We start from the raw sequence: 18118 nt of genomic DNA, 5'->3' as shown, positions 1-18118 counted from the left end.
ATAACGGTCTCAAACATCTGAATCAGTTGATGTGCGCTTGAATCGAATGAATCATTTAATTCTCTCGAAGCAGAAAGTGGAAAAATATCTTTCAGCCAATTATCTCTGCCCCGCTTTGACTCGGTTAAGTGTTTGTGATCGTGATGCAGTGAATGAGGCTGCTGACGGTTTCTGTCCTCCTCCGGGCTCCGACCTCGTGTTGGCTCCGGGGAGACTGAGGGTTTACTCGGCACTTACTCCCTCAAATGCTCTTTCATCTTTTTCGTCTTTTCTCTCTTTCCTGTGTTTTTTTTTTGTGTATATATTTTAAACAGTTCCTTGTCTTTTGATCCATTGACTCTTTTCAACAACGTTATATGGCCACAAGTATGTGGACACCCAGTGTTGGTCTTGATGCTGCAACAACAGTTTCAGTGCACAAAGCCAGGGGATAGTATTTTAGACTGGTCTGTGGTGTTGACCTAGCCTTAGTTTTATTCTTAGATTATTCTCATGCAAGTTAGACAGATTATTTTAAACCCTAAAAGGCAAACTAAGAGCCATGTTTCCTTGGTAACACTCAGTGACATCTGCTGATCAGTGGCACCAATTGGCGACCAAAAAGAGGAAAACATGGCTCAGAAATTGTTGTTTGTTAGTAATGTTTTGCAGTAAAGAGATGGAAAAGAGTTTTTAGGGGCTAAAGCTATCTGATGGAAATATATGTAGCGGGTGAGACAACAACATGTGTGTCCAAGAGAGCTGCAATCCATTTAATTATTGATTAACCTGCCAGTTATTTTCTCAAATAATCTTATTATTGGTGTTGTATAAGAGTAGAAAATTCCCTTCTTCTGTCAGACCAACAATCCAAAACCCAAGAAGTAAATCCTCACAATTTAGAGGCTGGAACAAACATGAAAAATGACTTTTATCGGTTAATTGGATATTAAAATATTTGGCGATTCATGTATTTTTCTTTCCGTTGACTAACCGATTACATGACTAATAGCGTCCACAAACTTTTGTCTCTTCTTTTATCTCAAGTTTTAATCAACTACGCATTGAATGGTCGGCAAACGCACATTGATGACACAACCTATTGAAAAAGAAGAAATAAAGATGCATTTGAGAAGTATACTATAGATTATAATACAAATGTTGTCTCCACCGACACAGGTCGAAGAGGAGGAAGATATCGGGTATGCTGAAGGAACCACAGACAGTGAGTTGATGAAATGATTCAAACTATTGTCTTTCCTCTGTGACCTGCAGGTGACATCGCAACTTATCACCAAAGCTTTAATCAGCAGCTACATATTTGTCCTCATCTGCCTTCTTTCATTAACCAGAAGCAGACTCCAATCAGCATTTTATCTCACACACACACACACACACACACAAACACACAGTTTCATCTCAGTAAATGCTAAGCGTGTCATGTAACTGTTATGCACCAGAAGCCTGAATTAACTTCTCCTCCCTGCAGCCTGTGTGTGTTTTTATCAGCGTTGCTCTGCATCAACAGTATTGATTGTATAATGGAGGGGGAGGAGGGCTTGTCTGTTGATTCTGTTGCACCTGATGTTTATCTCGTCAGCTAGCTGTCGCTACGCTAACATCCCCCTGCAGAGGACAGAGAGGAGGAGGATATTTGCAAGAGCAGTGTTTATAACATGAAATACATTCAATATTCTATATATATATATTTCATTGGAAACCATTACTTTACAAATACAACGTACAAATCTGTTTTCCATAACTGTGAAATACATGTTTATTATACAGCGACAAATTCTTCGCTCTCCTACACACTTGTCTCCAAATGAAGCTCTGATGTTGGTCACTGGTGATCTTTAACGACACCTTCCAATCCACATCTTGCATAACATTACTTTTTGTTACTAAAGACAAATGCAATTGCTAAATTATACAGTGTAAGAACTGTAACAACAGAGAAGTTATTCAGAGGGAATGCACCTTTGCATTCAAAGCGTCCGATCACGTCCCTGGTATTCAGGACACAGTGCATACTGTGTTTATTTTGTGTATGTACATGTGTTTGTATATGTAATCAAGACACAACTTTGGTTTATTCAAAACAAACTACTGCTGCTCATCACTTTCAAAGATGAACAGAACCTGAAAAACAGACTGTAATTTAAAGGAACACTGTGTAAGACTTCGTGGCATCTAGTGGTGAGTTGCAGATTGCAAACAACTAAATGCCCCTCTGCTCACCCCTCCTTTTCAGAGAGGGATAGGTATATTTAGAATACAACAAGAAGCAACTCTTATCAATACTCTGCTCTTCTACATGACTAGATAGAGCAGCAACAGTTATGTTTACAACGACAAAGTCACTACATAAAGTCATTAATATCTCACTGGAAACAAATGTAAAATGTTAATAAAATGAACATTAACAAAACATTTCTGTATGAAGTTTATGAAAAAATGAAGAACACAGACATCCGACAGTATCAGTCATTCAACCTTCTGTCCTCCTGGCTGCTTTGTCTCGGCCAGCAGAGAAGTAAAAAAAAAAATAATGTATAAATTATTTCTGTGTGTGCATCAGTGTGTGTGTGTGTGTGTGTGTGTGTACGGTATGCTGCACCGCATGTTAAACTCAGATTTTCTTTCTTCTGACAGGTTATTGTACAGGACAGAAGAAACCAAAGGTCATCTTCATGATGGGTACGTACATGTAGACACACCTCTCTCTCACTCACTCACTCACTCACAAAATAATACCCATCAGCTGCTCTGACATTTTTCTGCATCTTTCAAGTGAACTAAACTGACTGTTGTAGCTCTGATGAAAAGCTGCGTTCAGGGGAAACGACAGATGTTCTGTTCGTTTCAGACGACTGAAGGAAAAGTTAATTAAGTAATTTAAAAAGTTTCAGCGTAAAAAGTATTCTCCTGTGGAATTTCACGGCTCGTTTCAACACTGCTCATCAGTAGAAACCAAGACACTGATTATTACATGAAGAGAATAGAAGGTGGAAAATGTTAAATACGCCACTACAAGTACTCATTAAGAACTTCACTCACAAAAGACATTAAAATAAGTGTTGAAAAGAGTATTTATAGTTGTCAGCGTATATGTTTCGTAGATTTACAGTTTTACTAATGGGTATATTTATTATGGACTTATTCATCTGTTATTTTAAAGATGATACACATACACATACATACACACACCGAAACAATTAGACAAGTCATTTCGTTTTAGAGTGGTGTTTTTTGTGATCAATTATTATGGCATTGAAACAGTGTGGCTTACTCTGCTTATTGAAGGCAAAAAAACATTATAATCTTCAGCGTTACGAAATGTAAATACACAAACACAACAGCTTCAAAGTTCTGTTCCGGTGCAGCAGATGGGAAAATATACTTATTTATTTCCACCCTCTGGAGGCAGAGTGGATGTTTTTTGTGATCAATTATTATTCCGCACCGTTGAAGCCGTTTGGCTCAATCTGCTAATCGAAGACAGGACTCGAGGTAAAGGTTAATAAGACATCTGGGACACGCAGAGTCTCCATTACCCAACGATCACTTTGCTACCACAGGAAAATACTAAAAATACTGTCATTAAAATGTCATCGGTTCTCTCTTCCACACGGCTATGTGTATTTGTGTTTAAGCCCCTCTCCATGAGAACCAACATGACAAATCCCCAGTGATCTGTGCTAACACCAGTTTGTCTGCATGTTTGAGAAACAGAGGTTGAGTTAGAGCCGGAGCGTTCCCTCAGCAGGAGCAGATAATTGGAGGAAAATGCCAACTGCATATATAACAATCGTCACCTTCACTTGCATGCGTCTCCTGAGCAGATTTTATACCACATAATGAAAGGTTGGCCACGTTGGCTAACATATACATTTTTTATTCCGCTTGCAGCAAATTGTTTTATACCTTCAGTGTGTTTAAACAGAAAGAGAGACTCGCCAGAAAGAAAGAAAGAAGGAAACTGTCTCCAGCTCTCATCACAGCATCAGTTTCTCCTGCTGTAACGTTTGACTGCTGTTGTTGCACTGTGCCGTTATCTCCATGAATGAACATTAGTGCGGAGCAATTAATGGAAATTTTATCGCAATATGGCCAACCATAATGTTTTCTGGCAGTGGGTCATTTTTGAGATTTTGGGCTATTTAGTTTCTATAAAATGTCTTCTGTCAGACTAGTAAGAAAACATGATTAGTTGTTGTTTTTTGACCCTATTCACCCGTTGTGTTTTCAAAATGTACGGAATTTTATGGGTTTTCCCCTCATAACCTGAGCCACAAATCTCCACTTCAGTAGCACTTAGATACACCAAACGTTCCAGTTTCATTCCCATCTATATTCTGAAGGTTTTTGCTGAGGGGTATGTTCATCTATCTTTCATCGCCTGATGTATATCATATTTCATTCCTTCAAGCGAGGGAATACCTTTTTGCCCAAATTCAATTCTAGGGTCAAATAATCAGAAAGAGCCCATTTATTTTATTTCCAGTGGACCACTCCTCTCCTCTCGTTAAAAGAGTAATAAGCGAGCCTATTATTTTTAAACCAGCCCTGCCACTCCACTATTCGGGGAAAACTGGACACAATAATGTATGAAAATCATAAAACGGTGTCCGTTTCGGCGATGTTTGCGCTAAATGCATCTTCCCTATCAGAATATTTAGTCAAGCATATGAACCTTTGATACTGCTTTTTTTATAGCATTTTACATTTTTCAAGAGCACTCGCAAAAGCCAAGTTATAAATGTGTCGCAACAAGGAAACAACAAGGACTAAATTATGTAGTGCAACTAAAAACTGACTCAGCTATTCACCTATGATGATTCATTATCTGGTGGTGAAGTAGTTTGTGTATTACATAAACTGAATCCTGCCTGGGGGGGGGGGGGGGAATCAGTTTTGTGTCCCCTCATAGGACAGGTGGTCTTTCCAGCCGGGTCACACGTGATGCTGACTTTGAAAAACCTGTCCCAAGAGGACTCACTCATGAGGACTCATCTCTTATAAATGTAAAGTTAATGTCCCCTCGTCTCTGGCTCTCGCTCTTTTCCAAACCTGCTCTAGACTGCTGCTGACGCTGCAGCTTCGGGGGGGTTTTATCTGACGGACTCTTTTTCTCTGGTGAAGACGAAGTGCTCAGAGATACTTTACACACCCATCTACCTGCCCTGTGAAATGCTGTCGAGAGAGAGAGCATCAGACCGTCTTTGTAATATGTTGGGGAAAACAGAAAATAGCAGAATTGTATAAGAGTTCTGATGCCAGGTCACAGACTGTAAATCGGACAAATACTCAAATTGGAGTTGAAGGAAAATAAACAAAGAATTGGTTGAACAGATGTTACACCAACACTGAAAATCTATAAAAGAAATGAAGACGCTGTTAACTTTCTGGTTGCTGCTGCATGAGTATCTCTTGCTGTCAGCTGTTGACAGTAGAGTCTGATTGCAGCCGCAGTTGGGCGCGTCGCTTTAATTGACTCGTGGGAAACAAGATCACCCACTTTTTACTTTTACTCTTCTTTCTCCATGCACAGCTGGTTCTGGCTGTTTGCTATTGCCGGACTGTTGGTGTTCTGATCAACAGTACATCAGGATTCAATTAAAAAGATGTCTAAATTATGACATTCCTTATTAAAATTAATAAAAAATATTCTCTTTTATTTTCAAATACTAGGAAAGCTATGTTCTCAAAACTGCTGGGAGTTGGGAGAGAGGAGTTTAAAGGTGGTTTTACTTGATGTGGGTTTCTCCATCCAAACCCTCCCCGACAATAAGAACTGATGGAAAAGTTGAAGCAGTGTTCTGCAGCGGTGCTTCACAAAGAAAGTGGAGATGGCGCCTGAGGGAAATGCTAATGTGAGGTTTCACTGGTGTCTCGGCTTTCAGCCTTTTTTTCATCGTCTCTCCTTCATGTCCCACTGCTCTCCCTCACTTCCATCTTCCTCATTTCGATTTCCTTCTTTTAGTAATCAGACTTGCATTTGAATATTGAAAACCCTGCTGTTGGTGAGAGGTAATATTGCTTTTCATCTTCAGTTTTAATATTGTTTTGTATTGACACAATGACAATTTTGGACTTTGGTGGCTTTTAATGAAAACCAAGACTGTCATTAACAAGCAGCCACCACCACAGCCTCGTGTTAAAGGATAAAAGGCTGGTGTTTCCCACTGTTAACAAATCAAATAGAAAGACCAAAACCAACAATTCATTTGTCCTTCTCTCAGCGCTTTCTGATGGTCTGTGGCTCTCAGCTCCAAGCACATTGGTTCCCACTGGTGGTAAAAAATCTCTTCTGCTTAGTGGATGGTGACAATGGAAAAGAATAATATCTTCACAGCAGACTCAATCATCTGCTGGGAATACAGCTAAGAACAGTTTTTTTTCTTTCTCTTGATGTTAAATAAATGTGTTTGGAAAGTCCCGCAAGGAGCGTTTCAGTTTCATCCGTGTTTAACATTAAAACGTTTGAAGATATTCAGAAAGGTGAGGGTGAAGATTTGTTGATGGATTTACTGGTTTGAATTGGGATGTAGAAATGTGAGTCATCAGCATAGCAATAAAAATGGAACCTATAATTCTGAATTACTTCACATAATGAAAGAGAAGAAGACCCAAGATGGAGTCTTGAGGTACACCAGATAAAACGAGTCCTATTTGATGCTTTTCAGATACTTGGGGTGATATTTTAACTGGTGATGCGCCATTTCAACTTCTTCAGTCCCGATACCTGAGCTTTGAGTATCAGCGGATACCGAATACCAAACCATGATCAACAGTATCAAATACTGCTCTGAGATCAACCAGTAGCAATGAAGACGTGATAAAACTACAGAGAATTATCACCCAAATCTGCAGCTCTCGTCAGATTTACCAAGCTTTATAGTGAGTTTCAGCTAATTGTTTAGCTGTCCAGCCCCCAACTTTACTGTTTTGATCAACTCACTGCTCTCATAATGTTATTTTCGGCTGTTGCCATCTTCAGAGAAAAAGCTCTAAAAACACGACCTGCTCAGCACCAAACAGCAGATAAAGTTTGGTGAACATTTAGCAGCTAAAGAGTTCAAGGTTTTCATCAGGAGTTAGATGAAAAACAGAGTTAAAAGGAGAGTGAATATTGTATTTATATTCAACAGGTGGCCGAATACACAACTCTAAATTAGTGATAATGTTGCTCTGTGACATGCTGGATGTGTAAATAAGCGACTTAACTTCTCCATATAAACTTGAAAGAATTCAGTGGCGTGATCACAATTTGTTTCCACTGCGCCACAAAGTGGCCAAAGAAATCTGTTATTTCGGGTTTAAGTGATGCTGTAAAGATCCCACTGTTCCTGAACATGAAACATAATCCTGTGTACACAGTATATAAATAATTTAATCTAAGTGGAGAACATTAACTCAAATGAAAAGCAGCGGCAGTTTCGTACGGTATAAGACAGCACATAGGCATTATTAATTCACTTCATCTCGTCTAAAGCTTTCGTCCGTCAAGGCGAGTTAATCTAAAATCCAAATGGTCTCAGGGAGAGGGAACCATCTTTACCCACAGAACCAGTTAATGCAGCAGGTTTGAGTTTGACCCGACTATCCAAGAGAGTCCCTAACAAGTTCCTCAGGGTTTTAGCTTCAGCCCGGGTGGGTCATTATTTTACTTCCTGACAGAGGCATGAAGCAGCAGAGGAATACTTCTAGTGAGTAGGCTCGGGGGTGTGTTGGTGAAATGTATACAGTCAGGGAACATGTGCTGAATGTACAATGAATGAATCCATAATTTCACCCACTTCTATTTTCTGACTTCTATTCCCCGGTCAGGTGAGCATAGCCCCGCTCATCAGTCCCTGCTCTCGGAGGAAATAGTGATGCAGACGTTTGTTTTTGGAGGAGAGCAGCAACACTGAGAATACTGATGAATGTGAAGCACGTCCTGAGTTTTATTACTGTGCCAAAGGCTGGTTATGATAAATCACGACTGTCTACTGAACAAAGCTTCATGGCCATGTAATACAGTTAACCTGCTATAAAAACACCTACAGACCTCAGACTGCTGAGAAAGTTGAGATTTTTTAATATTCTAAAGGAAATCAGCTAAGATGTAATTGCTAAATGGGGACTGATTAGAAAAGTAGTGTGTTGTTCTTCTTGTGCTGCCTCTGTGTGTGTGTGTGTGTGTGTGTGTGTGTGTGTGTGTGTGTGTGTGTGTGTGTGTTGTACGTCCATCTTTGTGAGGACCAGAAATTTTGTTTTAAAGGCCTGCTTGGTGACTTTAGCTGGACTTTAGGTTAAGCTTAGGTCACGTGTCAGAGAGGCGGGAGATGCTTTCATCTTTAGATAAGGGGAGAACGAAGGTTATTTTTAGTCTCTCCTCCTGAAGCAGCAGAGCGATGTACGTAGATGCTTGTCCTGGAGCTCCTCAAATACACTTGATTTATAATCACTAAGAACAACCAATCTACTCACAGCTTTTTTCCCCAGGAAAAAAGGTTCAATGTAGACTTGAGACCAAGAAATAACAACCCAACTTCACTACTGAACCCTCGTTCACATGAAAAGGGACAGAAACAATTGTGTCGAGAGAAGTTTAAACCCTGCCTCCTTTCTCACCTCTGCACAGCCGGCCAATGAAAGTGTGAAGTGAAGAGTGATATAGAAGTATAAAGTGGCATGAAACAATATAAAAGTAAAGTACCTCAAATATGTACCTATAGGTACCACTTCCCTGGTTAAGGTTACGAGTGTGTGTGTGTGTGTGTGTGTGTTGTTGAACCAAGGCGGCGGTGCAGGTAAATTCAGTTACAGTGGAGGAGATAATGATCTGTAATAACTTGACTCTCAGCAATGAATCAGACCTGTAATATGCACATACACACAACTCGCCTACCCACCTGATATCTGTTTCTTTTTTATATCCTGTCTCTATAACTCTGCACCGTCACCAAATTTGTCAAATCTTGAACAGGAATTTAAATTCCAGTATATAATGTATGTAGCATATAAACAGAGAACTGAATTGAATAGATCTGCGCTAGTCACCATTATCAGATCCTGATATTTGAGTCGGTATATCAGCCCGATATCTGAGATTGGTGCGTATGAATACTCACATCCTCTTCTTTCACCTCTCAATTCCCTCCTCGTCATTACTCAGCGACTACTTGGCTGTGAAGATGGACTGAGCCCTGCTTGAATCTTTGTATGCCTGTGTGTGTGTGTGTGTGTGTGTGTGTGTGTGTGTGTGTGTGTGTGTGTGTGTTCTCTCAGGTGGTCCAGGCTCAGGGAAATCTCTCCAGTGTGAGCGGATGGAGGAGAGGTTCGGCCTGCGTCACGTCGCCCTGGGTGACCTGCTTTGTAACGAGCTGCAGTCTCACAGCGACAGAGGGCGTCACCTGCGGGACGTCCTGGAGAGAGGAGAGCAGCTGCCAGAGGTGAGTGGGGCGTTTACATTATTAAAGTAAATAAGTAAAGTAAATACTACACTACCCATGAGCCATGGTGGCCTGGAGAAAAAGCCAGTTAGAGGCACAAATCAGAGCGGTAGCAATTTCACACTTCTCCATCGTTGCGGTTGAGAACAAGACAAAAATAAAAAAAGTACGTTAAAGTCTTATTTTTTTACGCCCTGTGACTCAAAGTAGTTTTGCAGTGCAAGAGGAACAATTAAGCTGTAATCAGGCAGACAGCACTATGAAAATAGATTTCACTCTAAAATTACAGTCTTCAATACATCAAAGCACGAGTTTAGAAAAGAACAGACTCAGAAAAAGTGGTTTGTTTTGAAATCAAGATATGAAGGAGTAGCAGTTATTAGAAAGTGGCAGCATGTCTGAACATAAAGAAAAGAATAAAGATGTCACAGAGACACCTACACTGTTTGCCTGACAGCCGATCTCTGGGAGCAGTGAGCAGTGGGTTGAGTGAACAAGATAATACCCCAAGAAAACAAGATCTTTCAGACTTTTATTTCATAACAAAAACAATTCTCTCCATGTAAAACCACAGCTCTAAAGTTGTATACTATATAAAGTATTCGTATATTCCTGCTAAAGGCCTAATGAAATAAATAGAAGAGGGATTATGTTGCTGAGACTGCTCATGATGGCTTTCACAGAGACTGCATACTGCATACAGAGCTGGCACGGAGAGTGTGCAAACCAGATACAAGACTCCAAACAGGCGTCTACAGCTAAACTCTGCGCTTACATCATTCCACACAGTGAAGGGGGACTTTAAAAATGTACAGGACGGAAATCCAATAAATGATATCAATGCAGTAGGATTTAGCAGCAGCTGTACACAGTGGAGGTGAGTCTGCTGTGTTCAGCATTAATTATCAGACATTTTCTCAAGGCATGGCAACGTCTGTGTGTTCAACAGTCAATTAACGAAGGGATCTCCGTGACATTTTCTGCTGACATTCAGGGTCCCAAGAGGATAGCGCCTAATGACTTCTCATACGTTTTCAGTTATAATTATTATCGTTTAAATTAAAAAAAATTGAAGGATAAAATGCCACATTTCTGCTGGGTTCAGCTTAAAAAATGTGATGTTTTGCTACTTTTTGTCCAATGCAATAGTGCAAAACCTTATGATATTCACTTTTCTGTTATTCAAGATGTCACATGAGATTTACAAAATTGCGATGGGCATTTTACACAACTTCATGACATTTCTAAGACCAAATTATTCATGTCACAAATCAGAAAATAATTGGAAATGAATAAATAGTGAAATGTCACAATGTGCAGATTTCTGTCCACATTCAGATCGGCACTAAACGAGACACAAGCTGCAGACAGTTGAACCGTTGTCAGTAAATCAAGAGAAAAGAAGCAGACGAGACGAAACCCTTCAACTGGAAAATTGAATGTGAAGCAGTGGAGAAATATTAAAAAGGACTGAGGATATCTGCCACAAGGAGACGATTTGCAGCTGCATGTAACATTAATATGAAATTCAAGAGAAGAATGGTTGTAGTGCATTTACTAGCAAAGAGAAAAATGCACATTCATATTTTTTTCCCGCACATTACAGAATATAACAGATATTGTCTGCATATTGCATATTTTTGCTTTGAGATACAAGTTGTTTTTTTTACGTTCCTCTTTTGGTTGAAGATATTCTTTATCTAGGTGTGTTTTAAACTGAGAAAATAATAAACATGGGAGACGGTTTAACTTTCAACAGATGGCACCTTTATGCATTTCCTAATCACGATTTCCGACACTTCAAACCGATGCATCAACTATATACACATGTTCATTTGTCATGTGCGTGTTGATCATTGGTTCGTAATTAACTACAGATTTAGTGTTTAAAAAACACTCGTCAACATTACTACTGATGTCTTTTCTTCAAAAGTCTCTCTCCGACTCTTTAAAAACAAGATACAAATTCACATGTTGGACAAAAGGGTTTGGGAAGAACACAAACAATACAAACATTAAACTCTTCAGGCTTTCCATTATTTCAAGATTTAAAAAGTGGAGCATTGAACAGATTTTGAAAGACACACCGAAACACAGATTAACATTAACTTTCTGCATCTAAGTGGAGAAGCCTTAAGGCGTTCAAGGCTCAGCTGTCTAAGCTTCTTACAGCATATTAAGGTCATGTCCCAGGTGTTCACCAACATCGTCACCGCCAAACGCTAATGTTGTGTTGTGTGAGTGAGTGAGTTACAGAGAGAGACGGAGATATTGATTTAAAGGAAAGACGGGATTAGCGAAGTGCAGACACATTACAAAAACTACTTTAACACTAAATCACACATCAGAGTTAATGGTTTAAACTGAAAGTGAGATTAAACGTTATCTTTGGCTGTAAAAACTGTCACGACACAAGTGCAACTTTACGGTACTGTTTCCTAGCAACACAGAAAGTGCAATTTAAAGTTCTCCGTTAACTATAATCCCTCTGCAGACCGCCAGCTTCCTGTCTGGTTCCACACGTGTGTGCTCTCTATAGGGCTGCACATACAGTAAAGAGTACAGCCAGTAAAACCTGCCTTAAGAGTCCAATATATGGGATTATGTTCCCCATGTGTGCAGAGATGGAAAGTGGAAACGCACAAATTGACTTTCAGCTGCATATTTTGAGCTGAAGCCAAAACTCCATATATTTAACGTGTTGAACTACCGAAAACAGTGCTTTTTTTATTTCCTGTGGCGGCTGCACATGATTCGATGCATCTTCTGGCAGCTCAGGGTCCCGGCCCGGGGATGTAGAGTTGGTCATGAATCAGCTAACAGCGCGTCCGGCTTTTGACAAGGTCGTGTCATCGCAAAACATAAATTCCTCCGCTTTCCCTTCCTTCCTTCCTTCCTGTGAGTTTTTTCTCTAGAAGGCTGAGATCTCCATACCAGCAGCGACTTTAAAAAAAAAAAAGTCAGTGAAGGACTTAATAAGAGTGCCGTCATTCTTCACCTTTTGCACAGAATTTTTGTTTTGCAATGGACGTCGATGTTAATCGTGGCGCTCTGGGACTTTGATGGAGTTTGAAGCACAATCAAAATGTCTTGGATGCAGTGCCGACCAGTTTTAAAATGATCTCCTCCATGAAGGTTATAATGTTTGGTTTTTGATTAAACCGTCTTAGAGAGGTGTTGATTCAACTTAATGGTCATTTTGGGGGCTGCAGTTTGTTTGTCATTCGACTGAGAAGTGTTTCTAATAACGCGTCTAATGTGGTGGGCAAATTACTACAAACGTATGAACTTTATGAGGGTCGGATTTATTGCAGGGCTGCTGTTTTAGACTGTATTAGTTCTACCTAATACACTGGAAACTGAGTGCGTCTGCCTCGTAAATTGATCAGGACAAATCTAAACCCAGAAATCCCACTAATAGTTATTCTTAACGTCAGCATATTACAATTCAAGACACCTAAAGTTGTGTAGCGTTGATAAGCAGCAGATAAACGTCCATCAGTTGAGTGCAGCCGCATTAACAATAACAGGAGCTGCAAGTCCCATAAAGTCAGAATTACAGGAAAATAATTATATATATATATATATAAACACTAATCTTAACATCTCTAAAACCAATAAACAGCATAACCCTCGACTAGAGAGTCTGATCGAATAGGAAACCACCAAGAAACAACCAATAATCAGTCACAAAGCAATCAGCAGCAGGAAGCATCAAAGTCGACAAACAACCAGGAAGAGAAGATGATTCGTTAGCATCACCAGCAGACAGAGAGACAACCACAAGCACACGTTAGAGAGCAATGACTCACACAGAAAGACACAGTGAACACTTACCAGAGCTTGTTGAAGTGAAGCAAGCGTAGCTGTAGCTCCAACCTACCGATCAGGTTGAAGTGGTCTCTTATGACAAACGATTCTCCAGCAACAAGGTGCAACACAAACAATCAAATGTCCTCTTAAATGATGCCGCTATTAGCAGTTTAGCTTGATTATAAAATACATCAAAAATTACAGGAAGTGTTTGTAGCAGCGTTGCTCGCTGACCTTTTAGAGCTTCATTGTGTTATTCCGACTTCTCCCTTCATGTAAGCACTCACTGCCCTGGCTAAGCTGGTGTTCTCTTCAACGATATGTTTAATAACATCAATGAATCAATATTTAAGATGGTTTGCAAACTAGCAGCAGGAAAAAGTCAGGTGGAGACTCACAGCTTTAAGTAGGCCGGCTCATTACGGAGGGTGCGCTTGATTTGTAGTGTGTGGAGTGTGTCACATGAGAAGTGGAAAGTTGTCTGAAGTAAATTGAACTGAGAACAGATGCATTTATTTCCAGTTAGACACTTTATTCTTACATTCAGTGGTGTTTTGAAAGTGTAAGCTATGTGCATACAGTTATTTTCTAATATGAAATGTACAGATTGCATGGTATAATACTAACGAGTTGTATCTTCAATGGTTTTAAAGGATGACACTGACCTGGTGTGTAACAGCGCAAATTTTAAAATACCTTTTTTTCTACTGTTAATCTTTAATTTGGACCTCCAGGCTAATGCAAATATGAAAAACTGGAAATTAACAGTGTGTGGTTCTCTCTGAGAAGCTATGTATATATGTTTTTAAGTCTCATTGGCCATTGTATAGGCTCTGTTTTGTATGTTTGGGGTTTTTGTTGACCGTTATTTATCACTTATCCGGGGAAAGTGCCTTAGCATCGCTCCTCTTAAAAAACATCCTGGGTTGTGTTGATATAATTCACTCAGCGTATTGAAATCCAGAACAAAAGCCTTTCGATAAATCCTACTTTAATATTTGCTGACACTCTCCCAGACAAATGGTTGCAGCTGTAGCCTGTGGAGTTGTTAGAGTTCATTACATTCTAAGTATATCTGTCATTGTGTTACCTGTCCAGTACAACCTCGGTGCTGGTGGCCAATTAGCAGCTGCTATTGGAGCCGTTTGCAATTAATTGTGCATTTCTTTTCATGATATTACTCACCAACGTTTTTGTATTCAGGCCTTCTTTAGAACTAGCAGCCTTGCAGTCACAATACCTATATACAGAACATAAATGCATATATACCTGCAACCACATATATTAATTGATAATTGATACACAGTGACCTGGAAGAGCTTGTTTCAGTTGGTAATCCAACCTGTTGTGCTTCTAAAAATGTATAAATGCATGCATAGCCCAGCTTTTTGTTCTCTGAGTGTATTCACATATGAAGCATGTTTTGGTGTTTACATGGTAATTAATGCATGTGCTGTTTGTGTGTCTGTGATGTCCAGGACACACTGCTGGAGCTGCTGTGTGACGCGGTGGCGGCGGCGGTACGGCAGGGGAAAGGTCTCGTGGTCAGCGGGTTCCTCAGAGACCTGAGACGGGTGGAGGAGTATGAGGCCAAGGTCAGAGCGCCGGACAGACAGACTGACAGACCACATGTGGTCAGCGACATGGGATAAAAGAGGGCAAAGTTACAATCATGTCTCCACAAAAAGAAAATGTAAAAGGGAGGAAAGAAAGCAGAAAGACGCTCTGATTTTGAAACGTGTTGGACGTGCAGCACTGACATCACATCACAGTGAAAAATGTTGATTAAATATGACTCATAGATAATGGTAAACAAAATGGGGAGGCATGACAATGATTTCTGCTTTTAATAAGAGCAACAAATGGAAGAAAAATGTCAACAACAACAACACGACTGGACCAACAGTGCAGTGACGTACAGTTCAGTGTAAAGTAAAAGAGTAGAAGATGTAGCCTGAGGTCTTCACCTGGACTTGCTGCTGACTTCCCTCCTCCTGTGCCTTGTGTGTCAGATGGGGGAGCCCAGTGCAGTGCTCCTGCTGCGCTGCTCCGCTGACACCATGTCCAGTCGCTTGCAGTGTCGCGTCAGATCCACCTCCGGCCTCCACCCGGCCTCCGACAGAGACGGCGTCCTGCACAGGAGGGCCGAGAGCTTCCACAGCGACAGCCAGGCGGTGGCAGCTCATTATGAACGCAGGAAGCTTCTGCACACGGTAACGTTGCTTTTATCCGTCGTGGCAGAATGCGGCTAACGCTGCCACGGTTAGAGGTTCAATTCCCACTCCGGGTTAAAGCTCACCCATCGAATGAGAATTAGCTTACTTATATCCACCTTATCTCAGCTGAAATTCATCCAGATGTAAATGCCCCTCAAACACATATTCCAGGCTTTTTTTAAAGTAACATTTTAAGTTCAAGTGTTTTTGTAGCTTACCCCGGGTACAAAAGGCCTCAATATGTACCTCGTGATCTCCCATATTTTTATGTTAAACATATTGGCAGAACTTTTCTACTGTAGTGTATGTGCATGATCAGAATATTATGTAAAATATAGGACATGGTGATGGACTTTAAAGGGCACACATTGCAAATGTTTGGCTACAAAGCAGGTAAATTAGGTTTCATGAGCTGTTTGGGGAAATATGATGAAGATTACGTTTTTAATGACATGCCATGGCCCTTTACGTATTGATTCATATCATTTACACACATCTACATCTGCATTTTTTTTTACCCATTAATCTGTGAAGTGTTTTTCCTTTGATGTGTTACCATGAAAACATATCAACATAAAGACCATGTAAAAAGCCAATTTCTCTTCTTTTCCAAGCTTTATATTTCAAATTAAATGAACCTAAAAACATTCAAGATAAAATTGTCAATCCTCTCTACAATGGAGACGATTATTTTGGAATATTTTTTGAGCTGAAGGCTCAGGTGTAAGCACAGGGAGCCACTGGAGTCTCTGCTGACACAATAATCACAGAATTTCTGTTCATGGTTGAACTGTCCCTTTTAAAATGAGCCGGGGGAACATTTAAATGCCACAGACGGTGTTTTTTTTGTGTGTGTGTGTGTGTGTGTGTGTGTGTGTGCACGCGTGCTTAAATGCCACAGCCAATGACAGCAGTCTGCTGTGAGCTTGCACTGCAGCAGACTGCTGTCCTCTACTGCACATTGAAGACACTGATGGTTTTTGAAAGGCCTCGTCTCAGCCAGTGTGTCTCCGTCCGCAGGTTGATGCCGAGAGGTCGCCGGACGAAGTGTTCGCCCAGATCTGCCAGGCGATGGAGACCTTCTGATTTCTACAATTCCCTCAACATCACCCCCCCCCCCCCCCCCAAAAAAAACCAAACTCTGCAGTCCAGCAGGTCCACCTGTGAAGACCTTCTCTCCCTCCCTCCCTCTCTGGATTCTCACCCACATAACTTCACACCTGCACCAGACATAAGCTCGTTGAGCTGTGGTACGCATGTCCCCCAAACACTCCCGGCAATCAGTGAAACCTCTTTCTGCTTTTGAGTCTGACGAAGAGCCTGGTTGTCACATTCTGCTTCACCCACTCGCATCGTCTCTCTCTCTCTCTCTCACATTGACCTCAATATATGCTGCCAACTGCCGGACCGAGGCATCTAACTGTACTGAGAAAACAGCATTCCCTGCTGTGACTGAGAGCATGTTTCTAGTTAAATGTGAGTTCTCTCTGCCCCCCCCCCGCGCACGCGCTACAAAGTGGAATCGTCAGTGTGCTCATGCTCTCATGCACAGCAACATGCTTTATATTGTAACAAGCATGCAAGAATTACAATCAAGCTTAACTGCTTTTTGTGCGTTAAAATAAAAAGCCGGAAAGAATTAAAGGGTATTAAAGATTATTGCATTTGTATGTTTCCAAGCTCATCGTGCAGGTGCTTGTCTGATATTTAACATTCAATAAAGCCAGTGCATTTGCTAAATGGAGGATTTCTGAGTGTGTACTTTGGTGTTTTGTGTTCGCGTGAGGACGGGGAACAGTCACAGCTGATCTGAGAGCACCATCTGCTGGTGAGAAGTTCACAACAAAAAGGTGCTGAAATGATATGAATGGTAATTTTTGACATCCTGTTTAAAATGCACAGGAACATTTTGTCTGTTCTTCCACCTTTAAGCCGATAAAATACCTGAATCCAACATCAGCTTAAATGACCTTTAACGGCAGCACTCGATGTGTCGGGGAGCGTTAGAAGTCGCCACTAAAGGTCACGTGTTGGGAGCATAAAAGGGAAGGAATATAAATAAATCAGTTTTCACATCTTCTTGATGATACCTGGAGGTTTCTACATCAAAAAAACAAACAACCAGTGTTTCATCCTTTTAATCATAGTGTCCTCTTAATGATAATGTCTTGATTTGGGAAATACAGTTTAACCGAAGTTTTTGCATCTTGTGTAACTGTCCGGAACACAGTGCTGAAATCGCATTTAGATGTTCAGTTCGGTGTCTCCGTCAACTGTAAGACTTGTTGGTTTCTCAAACATGAGGATCTCAGCTTCTCAGTTCTGGATCAGGGAAATCGAGTGTCTTTGGATTTTGGACAAAAGAAAATTTAAGAGGCACGTTGGACTGTCAGACTTTACAGTTTTTACTTATATTTTCATTTAATGATAAATCGAAAATTCAATTAGTTGCAGCTTTAACGCATTATGATATTCTAGAAGAAAACATTGATTCAGTATTGAAACATTTAATCAAGCAAAACTTCAAGCAAATTAAATGTAAATAGTCACAAATGTGCGTGGGCCCGAAAACAACAATCAGTCCCATTACTTTATGAATCTACTGATTACTTTCTCAATTAAATCGAATAATCATTTGAACTACAAAATGTCATTAAATTGTGAACA

At 40.4% G+C, this 18118-nt stretch overlaps 1 protein-coding gene across 1 annotated transcript in view; it reads left to right on the top strand.

Moving 5' to 3' along the window:
• ak5 (adenylate kinase 5) overlaps positions 1–16537 on the top strand; it is a 52669-nt gene extending 36132 nt beyond the window's left edge. The window contains exons 9-14 of the mRNA XM_076097291.1: positions 1159–1204; positions 2635–2679; positions 9259–9422; positions 14714–14830; positions 15248–15448; positions 16472–16537. Coding sequence (XP_075953406.1) covers positions 1159–1204; positions 2635–2679; positions 9259–9422; positions 14714–14830; positions 15248–15448; positions 16472–16537 — 639 coding nt within the window. The remainder of the gene's footprint in view (positions 1–1158; positions 1205–2634; positions 2680–9258; positions 9423–14713; positions 14831–15247; positions 15449–16471) is intronic.
• Positions 16538–18118: the final 1581 nt, after the last annotated feature.

Source organism: Anarhichas minor, unplaced genomic scaffold, assembly GCF_050575085.1.
Source record: "Anarhichas minor isolate MPS153535 unplaced genomic scaffold, ASM5057508v1 ptg000024l, whole genome shotgun sequence".
In the NCBI taxonomy this organism is placed as follows: Eukaryota; Metazoa; Chordata; class Actinopteri; order Perciformes; family Anarhichadidae; genus Anarhichas; species Anarhichas minor.
Note: the sequence above shows the minus strand (reverse complement) of the source record. Positions and strands in the feature narration are given on the sequence as shown.